Source organism: Lonchura striata, chromosome 14 (assembly GCF_050655825.1).
Source record: "Lonchura striata isolate lonStrDom1 chromosome 14, ASM5065582v1, whole genome shotgun sequence".
Taxonomy (NCBI): Eukaryota; Metazoa; Chordata; class Aves; order Passeriformes; family Estrildidae; genus Lonchura; species Lonchura striata.
The window spans coordinates 13553293-13573383 of record NC_140716.1 but is presented as its reverse complement, the minus strand read 5'-3'; the positions used below and the strand labels follow the sequence as shown (position 1 = coordinate 13573383).

Sequence of the window (20091 nt, the reverse complement as noted above, 5' to 3'; positions counted from 1 at the left end):
GTGAGATGAAAATGCCCTTTTCCTCTTTGCTTCCAAATCATCTCCGGGCCCAGCACCTCATGGGTGCCTGTAACCAGGCATTTCCCAGCTAATTATCAACAAACTAATAATGAACACAGAGTCTTCAATGCCCAGACCTGCATGGATTTTCTCACCCTGTAATTTGCTCAATATTCAGCAAAAGCAATCTTACAATTCAACACCAGAGCACTGCACTCCAATATTGTCCAGAAAGAAGCTAATGAGACAGGAATAAACCAAGCAAGTGGGCTGCAAGAGGAAAATGAGGTGCTGGCCAGGAGCCAGGGTCACACAGCCTGGGCAGAGCACAGGTACAGACTCCTGATCAATTCTGCCTTTCCACGGTGCTTTGTTGCCACCCGATGGCCTCACACCAGGTTGCAAGGATGGAATTGGAAAAGGTGCATTCTTTGCGATGTCTTGCATTTCATTAAAACCACGGAGAGCTTTTGAGAAAAGCTTCTCAGATCAATGTATTTTTATGTCCTGCTGACACATGTCTCTGCTTTACAGGTGAAAAAATGACTTTTTTCCAGTGTGACAGCCATAATTGCAATATACACAACACCTGTATTTTATCTGTATTTAGAAGGAAATTCTCTTGTCTTTTGCAATTCCTTCCTCAAGAGGACCAGATGCCTGGAGGATAATGGCATTGTCAGGCCTGGATGGTCACTAAATGGTTATGCTGTGATGATTGATCCATCCAGCCTGATATTCTTCTGTTTGCCAAGATAAGAACTGCATTTGCCCCTCACTCTGGCCCTCCTAACCACAGGAACACATCTGCCTTGTGTGAAATAATCACTCTTCTGTTTCAGGAATGGTGTTGAACCCCTGGGGTACCCAGCAGGCACCCTGGGAAATCCTGACCACTATTCACACATATTTTTTTCTCTTTTCCCATTTCTTTTGCTATTTCTGGAACCTACCTTTCTCTGTCTTTTCCCAAACTTTCTCTATTCCAATCCTCTCTCATTTAAATAATTCACCCCTAATTTTCTTCTCCCTAAAGGTCCTGGTTTTTCCTACATGCATACATGACTTTTGCATTTTTGACACCCTGACTAGGTGATGCTGGAGCTGTACATTGTCAGTGATACTGTCGGTCTTGCAGAGCTCCCTCCAAGCACTTCTGAAAACTGTGTTTCCCACATCACTTCTTCTAAAGCACTTGTGAAAGCCAAGCATCTCTCATGGTGTTGTCTGCAAGTTTTGGTGGCACCAGGATTAGGGTGCTACATCCCCTCCTGCCCTTTTCAAAGAACATGATCTCACTTCAGGGGCTGCATTTTCCCCTGGTCATTCCAGCTGGCTTAGCCACATAAGCAGATCTTACTGAGGTGTGGTATTCACACATCCTTTAACAGAGAGACACAGACTTTCCCAGGAAAATCCTGGGGAAGGCTGTGAGAAAGCTCAGAGGAAGAAGAAGAACAATTCTTATCTTCATTTGCTGTGTCTGTGGTTTGGCACGTGTGGAATGTGTTATGGAGATTGTTTACTGGAGAGAGATTTCTCAATTGGACCCTGGTGATGGTTTTTGGTTTCATCTGACCATTTGGAGCCACGCTGTGTCTGGACTGCCTGTAAGGGTCAGGGGTTTTTCTTTAGTGTCATTTTTAGTCTAGTGTAATGTAGTGTAGCTTAATAAAGCTTTTGTTCAGCCTGCTGCAAACATGGAGTCAATGCACGTTATTCCCTGCAGTGGGCTCTGCCACAATCCTGAGTTTAAACACGAGGCTGAAAAGATTTGGAGCTGAGGGACTGGGCTTTCCATGTGCTGCTCTGGTCAGCTCTGCCTTGGGAGCTGCAGTGTGGCTGAAAAAGGGAGCGTGGGTCACCCCATGTCTGCTCCTGGGTGAGGATGTGAAGGGCAAGGACAGGAACTAGCAGCTGCCACCTTTACTTGCTTTTGATGTGAATGGATGAAGATGCTACAAAAGGGTTGTTTGTTTTCTGGGCTGCTCTAAAGTGCTTTTTGAATCCACAGCTGGAGAACTTCTTCTGAGGGCATCACAACTACCATCAGGTCACATTGCTCAGCTTCTTCACTGCCCTGCAGGATCAGCTGGGTGGGGGGCTCTGATTCTTTCTGGAAAACAAACATACTCCCTCAAACACCCTCAAGCTGCTCAGGCTGCTTGTCCTTTTCCCCACAAAGTTTTCCTCTCATCCTTTCTGCCACAGCTTCCAGAGCCCCCACAGCCACAGAAGCTGCTAACCTGCATTCTTGCTTGAACTGGACATTTGAACATATTTCTGAGGAGCTTTTGATTGATTTTTCCTGAGCAAGCTGCTGGGAAGCTCTGAGGGGCAGCAGGGGATGTGGAGCAGTGCTGACAGTGGCACAGCTGTTTGGTTCAGGGAGCAGCTGCTCAGGCAGGGTCAGTCCCTGCCTCCCCAGCCGCTTCCCCAAAAGCACCAGGAGCATCTTCCCTGCCCAGGGCTCGGGCCCAAAGGCAGTTCAGGGCTGCTGGATCCCTGCAGCTCAGCTCCTCACACTGCAATGGGCAAGGCTTCCTGCCAATCTGCCTTTTCTGCCTGCCCCATGCTCCTGTGAATACCCAGCATGCTAAAAACCAATAAAGCACAGTAAAAAAAGTTACCAGTGTGTCTGGCAGGACAGCAGCGGGGCAGCAGCAATACTGGAAGATTTTACTTATTTTCCAGGTAAGAAAAGGCAGGGTCAAAGCTGCCACAGCAAAGCCAGCAGAGGAGATGAGGGCAGTAACCAGCCACATGGATGTGTCACCTGGAAATGACAGAAGAAGAAAAACTTCTCAGAGACACTGCAGGGAGCAGGCACTCACTGCAGCCAGCCTGAGCCCTGCGTGGCAGCTCTGCCACCCACCCTGGGATCATCCCTCCCCAGCAAACTCCAGTGCCGGGGTGGGGGGCTGCACTCCTGACCCCTCCTGTTTTACCTCTCCCAAGGAACAAACAAAGCCCATTTGCAAACAAGGCAGGAGGTCTGGGGTGGAAACAAAAGGAAGAGCATTTCTTGGATTAAAGTTTTTTTTGACTTAGTGACGGGGTAACTGAGAGATGCTTCAAAAACTTTTATTCTATTTTTAATTTTATGTGAAGGGTGAGACAATACAGATGTTATAATTCAAGCTATTGCCATCAGAAGCCAACTATTTCAGAAGCTAACTTTCAAAATTCTCTCCAAATTAATTTCCCACAAGCTTTGGGCACGGGCACAGCAGGGGGGCAGGAGGGAGGGCTGGCTCTTACCCTGTGCCCTCACACACTGTGTGGGGCTGAAGCTGCTGCTCCTGTTGATGACCTGGACGTGTGTCTGAGCCTTCACACAGTACTCAGCTCCTGCCTCCATGGTGTCCAGGTGAACCACGGAGCTCACCTCCTTCACCACCTTCTGCTGCACCTGCCACAGGCAGAAAGCATCAGGGCACAGGGCAAGGATCAAACATCAGAGAGCAGCCCTGCTGCTGGGGCCTTAAGGAACCTGGGCATGAAACAGCACACTCTGAGGAAATATCAGTACAGGGTAATGAAAAGGTTGATCTCTATTGGAGACCCCCAGGGGCAGGTATGGAAAGTGCCCACAAAAGCCCACCCCCCACAGGCTGACACAGATCTATAAGTTTAGTAAATTAGCATCATTGAAAGAAGCACCAATTAAGAGCACAAGTGCTGATTCAACTCCTGCCCCCTTCCTCCCCAAAGTTCACGCCCCCTCTAAATCCCCCCTCTCAGATGGAACTGAAGTTTGTTGGTGAAAATGTGTCTCCAGGAGCTGGTTTTTGTCATTGGTTCCCAGGGAGAACCAAGGTAGGATGGAGGCTTTGGAATACGTTTTGTCTTTCTGTGTATCAGGGCAGGGAAAAGCACTGGGAAAACCAGCTAGAAATGCAATAATAGGCTACAGAGCTCCAAAAATATGTGTAAAGGATACAGAGATATAGAAAAGGGAAAAAGCAAAAATGATCTGGCATCACCATGATGATTTTCCAGCGAGGAAAGGAGGGAGCAGCAGGGGATGTCTGAGGCCTGTTTGAGCAGGACAAAAGCAGGATGAAAGCAGCCAACATAAAGCACAGTGGAGAGCAGAATGAGCCCACCCACCTCGGGAAGGGCAGGAGGGATGGCAGGAAGGAGCTGTAAGCCAGAGTCATCATGATGATGCTGGGCCACAGCCCTAGACCAGAGCCTGGTACCTGTGGGAATCCAGAGCTTCCCTCTGGCTGCCCTGGGACCCTGGCAGGGGTCAGGAACCCCCCTGGACAGAGCCCCAGAGACACTGTCTGTGATCTCTGTCCATGGAAAAGAGTTTTCAATCTTACAAAATAAACTACAAACTCTAAGTATTTGATATAAGTAATAATTAAGTGTAAGACGAATACAAAAATAAAAATTTTAGATTCTAGATTAGGGGTCCAAAAGAAACAAAATAGAAAAAAATAAGTATGTTTTGTCCTTTTTCTCCTTCATGCCCTTCATATTAGCATTTTATTATATATAAATTTTATTATATATATATAATATTAGCATAATATTAGCATTTTTCTATTAGTTTAAGTTAAAAACACACTATTCAATGTAAATAATAAATATTAACACATTATTATAAATATAACATACATAATTTCTAATAGATAATATTTATAACATCCCACTGAGGGAGAGAGCCCCACACGCTGCCCTGCAAAACAAACCTACAGCAGGGCAGCAGAACATATTATAAATAAACAAAAATAAACAACCTTGAAAACCAGCACAGACGAATTATGGCTTCTTCTTTGGCAATGGGGCAGAAAGACAGAGACTTTCTACAACCTCGAGATCATCAATAGCACAGATTCTGACAGGTCACCCTGCTAGGAGGGGATGTCCAAGGTCTCGAATGTTCTCAGCTTTTTCTGGGTGTGATGGATACCAAAAATCTCAGCTTTTTCTGGGTGTGATGGATGCCAAAACCATCACCATGCGTGACAGGGGGGTGAGAGCTGTGCCAGAGAGCTCAGGAGGGATGGGCTGGGCTAGTGAGGGCTCAGTGAGTTCGGGGTGTGCAAGTGTAGCATGCTCCAGCAGAGCTGAAACGGCGTGTGACCAGCAGTGCATTACTGCCATAAATAGGTCTGCACTCATTGCTAGCAAAATGAATGTGCTGTTTCCAGTGTCCCCAGCCATGAGAGGATGGCTAACAGCTCCCCAACTGCTCCTCTGCTGTGCTGCAGATGCAAACCTGTTCTCACAGAAGGCCTGATCAGCCTCCAGCTCCACACATATGGAAGACTCCAACAAGCCAGGAGGGCTCTCCTGGCAGGGCAAGTCCTTCCCACCATCAAAAGAGCATTTTCCACAGAAAGATGATATGGAGGGCCATTAGTTTGAAAAGATTTCAAGGATAAAATCAGGTCTATGACTACCTGGGGTGATCTCTTGCAAAAACATCAAATGAGACATGTCAAATGTAAAAATAATTAAAAAAAATAATAAGAGTCCCAGCACAGGGCTTGTATTGACCAGCAAAACTAATGTTTGCAACAGTTAGTTGGTAGAAAGTATTCTGAAATTTGGAATTCATGTTGAGGTAATTGACATCACATGCTGAAGAAGATTTAGTATTTTATTCATAAAACACAGCCAGATAGAAACCTATTGATTTTTTTAAGGTGTCAGAAAGCCCATGGACAAGGTTGATCTCATTCAGCTGGATCTCACAGTGGGCAGTCCTGCTCCTGATGCCTCTTTACAGGCTAAAGACTTTTGTAGGAGTAAATTGCCAATTGAGAGTGGCAGGAAGTCGTGGCGGGGACTCACGTGTTAGCAGAGGTGATCAGGAAGAAAAATGAAAACTGGTATCTGCTGGTGGTACTAAAAACCCACTTCACAATAGCAAAGATGACAGACAACTGTGAAGATCAGCAAGGGGGATCTGGTAATAAAGCAATAAATGCAATTCAACCCTGATAAACGTGGAATTATGCTCATGAGGATTTTTCTCCTACATTTTCACAGCATCCTCCATCAGGAACAGGACCTTAGGGCTCAGGTTCCATGGGACTGGCAGCTCTGTGGTAGTCACATTAACCACAGAGTTAAAGGGACTGGGAAGACTTGCTTTGTTTCATGGTGCTATCACAGAGTGTTCCTGCACCTTGGGCTCTGCAGGTTTCTCCCTGCCCACCGTGGTAAAGACAAAGATAGCTGTGAGGGCTTCCACAGGGAACAGCTGAGGAGCCTGTGAGTCCTTGGCCTGGAAAAAGATAAGAATATGAAACTGATAGAGTGGTAGGGAAAGTGAATGGGGAATAATTGTTCTCTTTCTCATCCCCAAATCAAGGTTGAGACTGCACAAGAGTTCATCTGCAGAATTGCTCATGGCAGGAAGATGTACAAGCTAGAAGCCAGAGACAGATTGAAAGCCAGAACAGATAAATTAATGGAAGAAAAATCCATTAAGGACTACTAATGCTGCAATTTCTGGCTCAGAAAACAGAAAAGTTTGCCAGCACCTCAGTATGACACCTTAATCCCATTTTGAGTAAACCAGATGAAGTTCAGAGGGAGAATTCAGCACAAACACCTTTGCTTCCTGACTTCTGGTTTCTAGCTGTAGCTGAGGTGTGAGGGGATCCTTTTTCCCAGAGAAGGAAATGTGGAAAGTGGAAGGAAATGTGGAGACAAGCTTCTCCATGAGGAACCCCCTGGTGTGTGCAGGGTGAGGGGGCACACACCCACTCCAGGCAGGTCCTTCAGCCCCACAGCAGGAGCTGGGACTGGCAAAGTCTGTGGGCATCTCTCAGGGCACTCGCAGACCTTGGCCACAACATGAGGGTAAAACTCACCCTGCTCTCCTGGCCCTTCCTCCAGTAGAGCACCCGGAATTGGAGGGAGGGTCCCATGTCTGCCAGCTCCACCAGCAAATGGTGCCCATCTGCCATGGCCCTCAGCAGGGGAGGGGTCAGGGAAGCTGCCAACACAGAGACCACCATCAGCACCCAGAGACACCCTGAAACCCCCCTGAAATCTGCCCAGGCAGGAGGGCAAGGGAGGCTGCCACCACCAGAGGAATAACATCAGCCTGCAGGAACAGCTCCAGCGGGGAGAAACCTCTCTGCTCTTCCTCTCTGCGTGTCCAAACACAGGAGCAGACTTTCAGCTGGAGAAGGACCATGGCTGGTATTGCAAACGGGAATTTGGCAACAGCTGAGCTGCACAGAACTTGAAAGGCCTTGAGTTTTCTCCTCCAGCAGTGGAGGAGCTGCCTGGCCTGAGGGTCCCATGAGAACAACTGCAGCAGAACCAGCTGAGCCACAGAGGCTGGGACACCAGCTCAGATCAGCTCTGGTGCTCCTGGGCACGAGGTCAGCCCTGCCACACAGAGCAGCAGCTGAAAAAACACTGCTTTTCGTGGGGAATTTGGCAGTTATTCAAAGGTGAAGGAAAAAAACCATTATGAGCCTCGGGATAATTCACATGAATCCTGATTTTCTTTTAGTATCTGCATGGTTTTAGGCAGACTTGGGCTGATGATCAGCTGTGACTGCAGGTTTTGCAAATGTATGCAAGTAAATCCTTAGGCGGCTTGCTTCCTGCTTACTTTGATATTCAAAGCTTGGTTTTGTCTGGGATTGTGCTGGAGGAATATGAGTGAAATAATGAGAATCAATCGAGCATAGATGAAACTGTGCACTGTACATTTATGAACTGGGAAGTTCAAGGCAGGAGAGAGATCATGTTTACACTATTTATCTGTGTCATTATTCACACTTATCTATGCCATTTTTTACCACTCTGCTGTAGCTGAAACACATTTCAACTTCTTTGCTTTCAAGAAAGGAAGGAGAGTGATGCATAGTGCCATATAGAAGAGATGTTCTTAATAGAATTTGCTCTTACATCCAGTGAATTGCCACTAATACTGAAAGCAATATGAAAACATAAAATCCAAGCATGTACATGATGAGTGTGCCACAAATGGGAGGCCTGGGAATCTACTTTGTACTTTTAAATGAAAAGCTGGAAAAAAAAAAAAGTGAAAATCTCCTTAGCACCACATCTCAAAATTAAAAAAAACCCCAAAAAACTGTTATCACTTGGTGGTTAAAAGCGAATATTGTGCTAATGTATTAACAAAGGGACATTGCAAGATTCAGCTGCCAAATGAACAGGAGCATTTCTATCTAGCTCTGTGCTGGCACACTGGATGCCAACTAACTCTTTGAATGTTGAGAAATGAAGAAGGAAGACTAAGTTGTTTGCTTTAGGAAGATCCTTTCCAAGAGTTTTGCATGTGTCATCCTGCTGGATGTGCTGCTCCCCTGCAGCTTTGGCCCTGGGGCTGTGCAGTCTGGAGGAGCTTGGGCTCTGCTGCTGCCCTGGTCTGGCTTTAAATCCCTTAGCTCCCCTCAGACTCAGGGCCAGGCTTCCTGAGAGGTGTGACAGCAGAGCAGGAAAAATGCATAAGGACAAGAACTTGCAGTGACTTTTCTCTTTTAAACATCTGCCACATTCACACTGAATCCCAATGCAAGCTGTAGCCTCTGAAGTGGCACAGCTCAGTCAGAAGGCTGCTTTGGGGTCCCTAAGACACAGGACCAAGCTGCCAAATACTTCACTGAACCATGAGAAGCTGCTGCTTTTGTTCCTGTCAGTCTCAGGGATGTCCTTCCCCTGTCTCTGCCTGACAGTGTGGTCTGTGCTTCTGTCTGTGCCTCCACAGCTGCTGGAAGAGGGAAGGATGTTTTATCTAAAGCGTTCACTAGAATGTGCTCCCACACAAAGAGACACAGTCACCAGCTTAGGTGGCACTTCTGATGGTGCTGCTTTGACCAAGACCTCTTTGTGAGTGAAAATTGCTCCCTCATGGAGTAGTGAATAACTTCCAAAGATGGATGAATTCTTAATATTGGGTCAATTATGGTTTAGACGATTTCTTGCCTGGCTGAAGCTGAGGAATGCTGCCCATACCAGACTGAGAGCTGCAGTCTAACAGTGACCTCAGCAGAGCTTTCCCACCCCAGTTTTTGTTGACTGCATGGCTGAGAACAGAGGAAATTATTCCAGAGAAATCCTGGAAACAGGATGCTCATTTTAATCCTTGGATTGTGCTGGGCCTCATGCTTTTCAGGACTTGGAAGGATGTGGAGAAAACATCCTGCATTGCTAGGATGAAATTAATGCAGTTTTCTCTCCTCTTCTGAGGTTACCTCACAGATCTGACACCATGGGAAGAGGGAACCATGGAGTGGGATTTTCAGGACAGTACCATCACATGAAGCAGGACATGGCTGTTTTCCAGAGTAAAATCTCCCTTAGGATCAGGTTCTGGACCTCTTAGAGGTGACTACATGGCTTGGATTAAATGACAGCAAGCCTAGTTGATCAGAAACCTTTAAATTTAAGGGTAAGAATGACCAGCCTGCAAAAGGAAATTCCTGCGCTCATCTTGCTTATCTTTGAAACGCTTGAAATTCAAGCCCAGATGAATTTGGCTCTGCCTCAGGATGAACTCCTGACCAAGAACTTTGTCTGAGACAGGAAACCCCCCAACCCAGGATGAGAGCAGCCGAGAAGCAGGGTGTGCTCTGTGCCAATCTGGGCTCTGCATGCTGTGCACAAACAGGCACTGAGCACACCCCAACACCCAGCCCTGAGAATTCAGCCCAGGAGATGCAATTTAAGAGCAGGACGCACTCATGGCGCGGTTGAAGAAGCCTTTGGTGGTGCCCCACTGTGACCTCGTGGCACCAAGCTCTGCCCTGACCCGCAGCTTGTAGGCCACGGTGGCCGAGATGTCCTCTGTGAGGTTGCACACGGTGGCTGTGGTGAGGGAGCACTCCGAGATGGGGATCCAGCTCCCGTTGGCGTATTCCCGTTCATATTCCCTGCGGGGGAGAGGAAGCAGACAGGCAAAGTCTGACAGGAGCTCCAGCTGTGCACCTAAGGCTGCTGCTGTGACGTTTCCCCCTCTCTCATCCCCTAAATTATCAGGCTAGCCCAGAGATCAGAGGCCTTGAGAGGAGGAACATCAGGAGATGGGCAAAGATTCCAAAAGAGGCTCTTACCCCGATGTGGTTTTCCAGCTCTTTATTCTGTGATGTCCAGGGGAAAGAGAGGGGCAAAGAGAGTGAACAGGAAGGGTGTGGGTCTCAGATTCAGTCAAAGAAAGAAATTGAGAATTTCTTGCCAGGCAGGTGCCTGTGAAAGAGCTGGAGAAGAATGTAAATAATTCTTTATCTTTCTTGTTATTCACGTTGTTTATAGTTAAGTTCTATCACTGTGTGTCAAGCACTCTGCACCAATGGTGTGGTTGTTTTCACTTCAGGACCAATGGAGTTGGTCCTCATGAAGCTCTGTATAAAAGCGTGGTGTATTTTGAATAAACCGGAGTTTTACCCTCACAGCCTTCTGAGCCTTCTGAGTCAGAGTCTTCTCATTCCCTTCCTGCCTCGACAGTGACAGAAGGGTCAGGGATTTATCCAGGCTTTGGACAAGGAGGGTTTCTCTGGCTCTCCGCCAACCCCATTGGGGCAGGAAGGAGGAGACCAGGCTTATCGGATCAGAGTCACAGGGGTCTCGGGGAAAGGGGGGAAAACATGGCCTGAGTGCACTGTAACACTGCTGGGTTCTTTCCAGGTAAAGCCTGGACTGGGATGTGCTGGGGTGGGAACACCACAGGTATTTGGAAGCAGTGTAGGTGTGGTTTAGATCTTATCTGGAGAAAATCCCCCTGTGAGCCAAGTGCAGCACGATGTTGTGGGAGGTGGGGACAGCACAGCATTGATGCATCAAACCCTGCCCACTCATTTGACTTGATCATCCCCAACCCCAAAGCCACACTGTAATAAAAGTCAGAGCTCAAGATGTATCAGGAACCTCCTGTGGTGTGTGTCAGATTGTCACTGTAGGACACTGAAAGCACGACGTGAGCCGCTGCTATTGCAAAGGTGAAAAAGAGAGAGTTTATTTTCTGACTCTAGTATTTATACTTTTTCAAAGGTGACAGTGGATTGGTGGGTGAAGGTACCACCTCTCCAATGACACTGGACAAACTACTAGTATATCAAGTTTCTCTACTTCTCTGAAAGAATGCAAAATAATAGGTTGTTTACAGAAAGTTGTGTGAGAAATTTCTCTAATAGAATGTAAACTCAGAAGGCTTTAGAAAATCTTAAGAATCAGGGTGACATCAGATGTTGAAAATGTTTACAAGAAATAAAGCTCAGTGTTTTCTCCTTCCTCTTCTAAATAAAATGTTGCAAATCTTCTTAATTTTTGAATTCTTGGATAGAGGCAGATTTCTTATATGGAATTGATGCACATCTTGGATTACTCTGGTATCTATTAACCTGCAAACTGTCCCAGAATTGGAACAAAAGGAATTTTCCCCCTTTTTCTCATTAACACTGCTAAAGCATCAAAATTATCTTAGGCTTGTGAACTGAATATGATCAAGACACCCAGAAATTTAGAACCTAAAGTTGAGATAAATAGTGTTCAAAAAGCAAAAAGAATAAAAAAAAGAGTAGTTACCCTTGAAACTCAACTGAGTATCTCACAGTTGCTCCCTGGACGATCACAGGACTCCAAGTTAAGAAGTGTTTCATGTTGGTTGAAAGAATGGAGATACTCTGAGGTGCTGGCAACAAAGCATCTCCTCCTAAAATTCCCAGCAAAAGAAAGGGGGAAAAAAAAGAATTTACTGGGGGGAAAAAAAAGCTTAGAAGAATAGTGCAAAACAGTGTTTTGCATCAAAGATGCACATGCTATATTTCACTACAGTCACTTCAGTGTTTGAAGTATTTGACAGAGAAGAAGAAAGGATGGAGCAACTTAGCTAAAAGTGCTCCTTTGCCTTATTTCAGTTTTTCATTGTATCACTAAAACAGTTTGACCAAGACCTCTTTGTGAGTGAAAATTGCTCCCTCATGAAGTACTGAATAACTTCCAAAGATGGATGAATTCTTAATATTGGGTCAATTGTGGTTTAGGACAGACAATTTCTTGCCTGGCTGAAGCTGAGGAATGCTGCCCATCCCAGGCTGAGAGCTGCAGTCTAACAGTGACCTCAGCAGAGCTTTCCCACCCCAGTTTTCATGGTGGGAGGAAAAGGCCAAGCCCTCCAGTTGGGTTTAATGGAGCCAAGTAACAGACTTGGCTCTGTTGCACTCCATAAACTGTTCCAAGGGGGCCGTGGTTCCAAATGTGCTGCTCCTTTCCAGGCTGGATCTGCTGCTGTGGGAGATGCCACTTCTGGGACAGCTCCTTCAACATTACAGGATTCTGACAGTGGAGGGGCCTGTCTGCTGTGATCAAAGTTTATTCATAGAAGAAGCTTATTCCATGCTCTGTAACTGGAATTATTACTTTCCTCTGAGGTTTCCACAGCGTGACTATGGGATGGGGTTGATTTTACCCTGGGATATTTTGATGTAAGATCCTTGGCAATGTTTGGAGCACAGGAGGCAGGATTCCCCATGGACACCTCCTGCACTTCACTGTGGGAACTCATCAGACTTGTCTTCTGCTTCTTTCCAGTCCCAGGAAAATCCTCTCTGCTCAGCAGGGAATGGTTCCCAAAGAACCACTGGGAAGGAGGAATGGATGGACTGGTTTCTATCAACCCACTGGTGAACAGTCTCCCTAGGTGACTGTGCTATCACAATGTGTTACTTAGAGATTATTTTTTGATTAAATTTATTTCACTTAACCAGGTTTGTCATCCAATAGTCTTTAACTGCCACTAAAAAAGTGTTTTTTTTCTGAGCCATGTTTATAAAGTTAACCAGTAAATTGCCAGTTGTTCTACCCAGGATCAAAACCAGGCTGACAAGTCCATGAGCAACGTTTTTAAAGCATTGGAACAAGAGCTGTCTAATTTCCTGTATCATATATTTATATAATCACTAATGATGTGGGAAACCATTATGCCAACTCTCTTGTGATTCTTTGGCACAAGTCATACAGGGCTGTTGACACAATGCTCAGCTGCTCTTTGAAATAAAATTCTCTGGGATGAGAAATTTTCTTGTTCTTTAGCCAACAGAAGGGTCACTCTCAGCCACATAGCAGTTCTGCTAGGCTGAGGCTCCACAGACTCAGAGCTCTGTAGTCAAGGCACTTTCAGTCTTTAAAAAATTAAGAAAGCAAAGCTTTTAGTGACCTTCACACTGCAACACTGCAGCAGAATCACAGAATGAACTAGGTTGGAAAAGCATGACCACACATTTGGTCTCTTGTGCTCTCCATGCTTCTCAACATTCAGATTTCTTGCTACTTTTCCTTGAACTTGGTTCCCATGTTAATTTTGGGATTTGGCATACTTGAGGGTGTGAATTCCATACCAGGTTTCATTTCCATGACAAACTTTGGTTCTCCCCAGGACTCACAGACACAATGGAGCAGGGGTGAAATGCACTTGAAGGTTTTCCTATTTTTCCATGTCTTGATTTTAGGACATTTTTGGTATAAATTTTTTGGCATTCAATAATACTAAACCCTATATTATTAAACTGTCTAAAAACCTATTTTAAAAGCAGAAAGTTCTGAATTGGACTATCAGTCTTGTAATGGCCCAAGGGTTATCTCCTGCCTGGTGAGGCCAATCTTCATTTCCTGGCTATGCTTGGCTTTGTGCACTTTTTTCTTGTCAAAACCAGTGAGTCTTCTACTGGCACAGTGACTGCCACCTCACTTCAGCTGAACCACAAAAATTCATACAGAAATTAGGATTCTTTCCTGCTTTCACTAAGAAAAATTCTGTACCTAATGGCAATGTATGTGCCTCTATAACAGCAGTTCACTGGTTTAAGTTTCTGTTTGGCATTATATGCTGAAAGTTGCAGTTTGGAAGAGAGTTCATGCTTTTCCAGAGTACGTTTGATCTAGACATAATCCTGTGTCATAGCCAAGCAAATTATATTCATGGCTTCTCCCGCCCATCTGTTGCAACAGCCCACAAAGCAATTGTAACAAATACAAATTTAAATGTGGGAGGAAACACAATTCTAGGTTATATAAACAGCACCGAGTGCAAACACTGAAGTGTTTGGTTTGAATGCTGAAATAATCCATCAGCTCTGGTTTGTTCATTTTGAAGGAAAAGGAAACAATAGCCATATAAAGTACAGGAGACAACTGGACAGAGAGCACAGGTCCCAGAGGGCTGAGAGCCCAGGGCTGCCACATTTCTATCTGGTTTTGGATCCACCAGCAGCCTCACAGGAAAAGCCAAACTACACTTGTTCAAGCCAGGGTATTGACTCTCACCCTAATGTCTCCAGTCATGCCAAAGAAAGGATATTTTCTCTGTAAATAGGATTTTTGTCTCCTACCCTATCAGCAGTATATTCTATTTAATTTGTTACACAAAGAGTACATTTCCATTTAGAATGCTGATGGCCCTTTTAATTTAGTATTTTTATTCTCTTTGTGTTAGAGAATTACAATTAAATAAAAAAAACCATGGTTGAGGCTAGTACATGTGTCTGTCTTACTTTTCAGTTTAAACTACCTTAAATAAACCTTAATAAAGTTCCATTCCTCTGGGATATACTTTAATGTCCTTGTTGGTCTGTGAATATAGAATATAATACTTCCTCATTACTTGCTGTTACTTCATCATTACTATCACCACTACTTAATGCTAAGTGTATGTGAGCAGTGTAAAAATATTAATACAATTACCTCATTATTTGCAATATGATCTCCTTTCAGGGGTCCAACAAACACAAGAAGAAACAGCAATCTCAGACTTGATGCTGCACAATGCTCAGGAGTGCTTTACCTGGCATATCCCTTAAAATTTTATATATAGGGCTGAGAAATCCTTCCTGTTGTGGTACTAAGCATTAGCTTTTTAGCTTCCAGTTATTGTATTGTTTAACCTTCTTTTGCTAGTCTGGAGGACAACGATGCCACCAGCTTTTTGTGTCTTGGAGCATGGTCTGAGTCTCCATTTGAGGAAATTTCAGTCAAGGGGAATCTGACAAGGGGATTCCAAATTCTCAACACTGCTAACAAGAAAATAATATATATAACATCCTGAGAAGAGAAAGGCATTTCTTTGTTAGCTAAGTGTTGAAAATGAAAGGCATACATCTCTAAGTCCTAGAAACAGCAATTTACACAAGGATAATAAATTCTGCTAAAATCTCTTTGGCTAGAATTCCAACCTGCAGGCTCTGGGGCCATCCCTCCCTCATCTGCTGATTGACCAAACTCACAGGAGAAAGCAAGACCCTGGTACATCCCCCTTGGCTTTTTGTGTCCCCAGCACCCAGAATCAAAGCCCAGACTCCTGGGCTAGACAGGGACACGCTGGCTCCTGACCTGGTGTCTGCTCTGCACAGCCACAGGGGCAGCTTAGGGCATCAACATTCCACCAAATAAATGTTCTCTGCTCAGAAAGGAGACTGGGACACGAGTTTTTGTATTTCAGGTCTAGACCAAGAGAATAGCAGACAGAGTGGAAGTTATCCCACCTTCCCCTCCCACTCTGTCACAGCGTGAGGCTGGCAGTCAGCACCCACACAGGCAGCAGTGCTCCTGCCTGGAAACAGCACTCAGGTAGCCAAGCCTTAAGCAAAAATACAGTAAAAACAACCCCACATTTCTTTAAAGAACCATTGCCTAGCTCTGTCAGCTTTTAAAACACAGTTTTCACAATCTTCCCTACTGCACAGAATAAACTTTCCCAGCAGAAACCACTTGATGCTGTTGTCACTGGATTCTGTCTGAGCTTCTAAGAACTATAGTGAGGCAGCTGTAAAATGATTTTTTCTGAGGCAGAGGAAAAAAAAAATGGAGCACAAGACAATCAGAATATTGTTGACATAACCTAAAATGGCACATTTAGGAAACCTGGACCAGGGAAAAGCCAAGCACACTGGCAAGCCATGTTTGCTTTGTAGAGGACTGAGACTGCAAACACTGGAATGCAGTCAGGAGAATTGAGACCAGGCTCCTCTGAGATGGGTCTGGTGTGTAGCATTTACTTGGAGAAGCAGATTGCCAGTTGCACAGCCTCCTTCCAGGGTAAAGGAGACCCTCAGAGAAGTGATTTGAGCTATTAATTAGCACTTTATATTCTTCCTCTGACCCTGCATCCACTCCACAGGCAGAGCATCCCTGTGCCCAGAGTGATCAGCATTGAAAGACATGGGAGCTCAGCTTCTCATAGAACAGCAAGAGCAGAGACAAGCAAAGCATTACTTAAATTCCTTCAAACAGAAATTTCCCTTTAGAGCTCAGAAATGTCCTGCAGAACAGAATTTACAGACTGCCTTTTCCACTTGCTTATTCTGATATTTATTTTAGAAAAATAATTAAAATTCAAAGTCACCTGACCTCGTACTCATTTGACTTTAGTGCTGCTAAGGCATCTTGAAGGAAAGGACAAAAGACTTTGTTACTCACAGCCTCTCTGCCTCCTGACCGGGCCAGTGAAGATCTTTCAGTCATTTACCTGCGAGATTCGGAGCGCTCAGAGCGCAGAGGAAGAAGCAGAGGAGCTCTGGTGGCATTTTGCTCAGGTTTTGCCCAGGTTCACACCCTGTTCCACACCTGAGGAGTTTCCCCTGGCAGCTGGGAAGGCTTTTCTGAGCCAGCCATGGTGGACAGCGTGGAGCTGCTCTGCCTGCAGAGTGCCCAAAGAGACCCAGGGATGGATTGCTCGGGAGGCTGCAGCTGCAGGGAGTGCCCAGGTAATGCTGCCAGCAGCTCTGTGCAGGTCTGTGCAGCTCCCTGCTGGATGGGGCAACTCTGCCTCACTCCCTGAGAGATTTCCTGCCTTCAGCAAGGGCTGGGAGGGAGGAAAGAGGATGTGCTGGGTTTTTCCATGCAGCTGTACGTGCTCACTCGCTCAGCTGTTGGATTAAGCTTTTTTCTGACCCAGAGATGGGGCACCTGAGAGGTGTTTTAAAAACTTTTTTTCCATTTTCAGTCTTGTGAGAAGGCTGAGACAATGCAGGTGTTATAACTCATGCCATCACCATCAGAAGCCAGCCATTTTCTAATTACAATACATTGTGTTTGTTGGCCTATCAGCTTTTGCCACACCATGCTGTAAATGCCTTAAAGCCAATTATCTGAAATTACCCCTCGTGGGTCCCACTACAATGCATCTTTCATAGATCTATTTCTCTAAATTATCCAGTTTTTTTGCAAGGCCATCCTTTGAAACTTGTTTCTGGCTCCATTTCTCTCTAAACAGTATCTGTCCTATTCCATGGCATTTTTAAGTCAGCAATTCTTATCTCAAGGTTTGCATACAGATGCACACTGTGTGGGCCTTCTGTCAGGCTTGGAGATTTCTCTACAAATCCATTTCCCACATTCAGCCCCAAACGAGATAAATCCTAATACTTTCAAGCACCAGGAAGGTTTCATCCTATTCCTATGGCATGTCTTACATCCTTGCACAAAAGACTGGCACCTCTGGCTGATGGAAGAGACCCGTGTCCTCCACTTGATCTCCAATAGCGCTCTCCTGGTGGCTCTGTTGGCTGAGTGCTGAGCAGGAAATTGTATTTCCAGGTCTGATTTGGTGCAGGCACAGCTATCCATCTTCCAGAGTCTGCTGCTTTCCACCTCACTTGGAGTGAAAGTGGGATTTTCATCTGTATGCAGCTCTGAGACCTGAGAACCCAAACCAGCCCAGGCTGCAGCAGCAGCTGCTCCCCTTGTGCTCCAGGCTGGGTCCTTCACAGGGAAAGGCAAAATTTAGGGGGAGGCTCTTCCTGTTCTGCAAAAGGTCATTTAAATGAAATGAAAGTCTGACTGTACAGATAATGTAAGCAAAGGCCAACCCACCAAATCCCACCAAATGCTTGTAGCTCTGATGAGAGCAAATATTAGAAACCTCCCTTCTAAACTTCCTCCTCCTCACCACTTGCCACCTTAGAAGGGGCTTTTAATTCTTAAAGAGTTTGTCTCCCTTCTAAGATCTTTTAATAGTAAATACATTATTTCTGTTTTAAGTGGTGAGCAAAAGAGATCTCTGTCAAGGCTTGCTTAGTACATATTTTCCAAGGAAAGAAAGTGTATTTTTTGTGAATTTATGAAAGAATAGAAAATAATATTTGTTTAAGCAAAGGTCTCCAGATTCTCAGGCATGCAGGAGCAGCACAATCAAATATTCCCACATTTTCTCCTTTCCATCATCTCCCCTCTTCCTTTCATTTCTTCCTTCCTTTGCATTCTACCCCCTCTCTTCCCTTTCCCCCTTTCTATCCTTCCTCTCAATTCCCTTCTCCCTCCATCCTCACCTCTTTTCCTTCCTGCATCACTTCCAACCTCCCTTTTCTTTCTCTTCTCCTTCTCTGGGACAGACTGAGAGGCCCTGAACACTTCCCAAACCTGGGAATGTTTTCCTTCCATGGTAGAAGGATGTTCCCTGAAACACCTTTCAAGCCACCTTTTATCTTCCTGCTCTTCATTATCCCAACCTCCTGTTACTTTTACCCAAAATCTGTACAGATAACCCAAAGGTGGCTGTTGTGGTGAGTGACTTTGTTATTGTTGGGAAAATCATGAGGTCCAAGAGGAAAACATGGATGTGTTTAACAGTATTAGCCATAGGGCAATGTGCTTTTTGCTGGAAGCAAAAGAAAGATTTGCAGAAGAAAGGCAAAATTTACTTTTCAGTGGGAAAAAAACACCAGTTTGTTCTCTTGTTGTACCAAGAAATTATAAATAAGGCAGCTCTGAAGTTTGAACCATTGCTCTGTTCGAGTTGTGTGGCATATCTGCTTCTTCACTAGGTTGTTCTTGGGGTGCCATAAACATGTGGAGGAATTTTGATTAAATATTCAGACATAAGCTGAGATGAATCTCAAAGCCTGTGTGATGTTTCAGAATTGTGCCTCACACCATTCACTTTATTACTCAAACAGATGCACAAAGAGAGTTTTCACACAGTTTGCATGAAATGTACTGGGATCAAGTCCACAGCTGGAAGTTTTGCTTTCCAAAGATTTCTCCCTGTCTGTGAGCAAGTGAGACCTTTCATTTTCAAGGGTGGGGAAGATGAATGCAGGCCATTTCCTAATTAATCAATGATTAGCAATGAGAGGGAGAGTGGCTCTGACTTAACAATGAGGAATGCAGCTGGGTTATCAGCAAGGCTCCAAAATGAAGACTGTGATAATACTGTATTATATTTCCTTCCTTAATTACAGCCAGCAAATGTGGTGTGTGTACAGAAAACTCAAGGTGGAAGCTGAAGGCAGTGCACATACAGGGCTGAGGGGTGCAAAACAGCTGGCTTGGAATAGAGGTGATTATTTAGATTACAGCAGCAATAAAAGTGGCAAAACACCTTCTGACATGTCTCCCTGAAGTGCTGTATGAAGAGACATGGCTTTATAGAGATAAAATGAATTCTTTCAGCTGCACTGTTTTACTTTCAGAGCTGTACCAATATTATAAGTCCTTTTGAAATTGCTGAAACAAACATTTTTGTAACTTTTTCTTATGAATTATAGTTCCAGTTATGTCTCTGTAAAATATTTTAATATTATTCAGCATGGGCTTTTAAAGATAAAAGATAGTAAACATGTATTTCTAAAGATAAACATCTGTCTGATTAACTTTGTTTTGCAATTCTTGCCTTGCATTTCAAGTTATTCAGGCCAGTAGTTGCAGCAGTAAACCAGGATGCTGTGGAATTGCTGTGGAATCCACACCTAATTCAGTGTGGGTTGATCACGTGAGGTTATTTCCAAGGAAAGTGGATTGAAGGAACAGAAAAGAGAAGACACAGGTGACAAAAACGAAAGATTTCAGTTATTTGAGTAGCTCTGGGCAGGGTTTTATGTAACTCCCTTGTTATACATAGATATCCTGGTGGATGTTTAAACATTTTAATAACTGATTTATTTATATGTGTATTGTGATATGCTTAAGATTCCAATCTGTGGAAGAACCTAAATAAAGGTGAAAAATATTTTATCAGGACAAAGTCACTGAGGAGATATCCCCTCTGGTTAGCAGAAGACCTGAAGCCTTGCAAACCTGAGCAGTGTGTGCAGAAGTTCTGTCTGCTGGAAGCTTCCCCAGGACCTTGCTGTTAGAGCAGAACCCTTGCTTAAGGAT

The 20091-nt window shown here is 44.7% G+C and overlaps 2 protein-coding genes across 3 annotated transcripts in view; one reads left to right on the top strand and one right to left on the bottom strand.

Moving 5' to 3' along the window:
* RBFOX1 (RNA binding fox-1 homolog 1) overlaps positions 1 to 20091 on the top strand; it is a 1274894-nt gene that overhangs the window by 58410 nt on the left and 1196393 nt on the right. The window lies entirely within an intron of this gene.
* Positions 1417 to 18108, bottom strand: IL20RB (interleukin 20 receptor subunit beta). The gene is made up of 7 exons (XM_085591776.1): positions 16463 to 18108; positions 11530 to 11656; positions 9691 to 9881; positions 6840 to 6964; positions 3262 to 3412; positions 2631 to 2776; positions 1417 to 2116 (listed from the first exon to the last, which is right to left on the bottom strand). The coding sequence occupies exons 1-7, from the start codon at positions 16518 to 16520 to the stop codon at positions 1991 to 1993; spliced, it is 924 nt and encodes a 307-aa protein (XP_085447902.1). The 5' UTR covers positions 16521 to 18108; the 3' UTR covers positions 1417 to 1990.

Excerpts from the sequence above, each read along its gene's own strand:
- IL20RB (XM_085591776.1), bottom strand. The coding sequence starts at position 16,520 with ATGCCACCAGAGCTCCTCTGCTTCTTCCTCTGCGCTCTGAGCGCTCCG. Across the intron at positions 6,965-9,690 it reads CTTCTTCAACCGCGCCATGA|CTTCCCTGACCCCTCCCCTG; the intron begins GTGCGTCCTGCT and ends CTGTGTTGGCAG. Across the intron at positions 2,117-2,630 it reads CTGTCCTGCCAGACACACTG|AAAGAATCAGAGCCCCCCAC; the intron begins GTAACTTTTTTT and ends TTTGTTTTCCAG.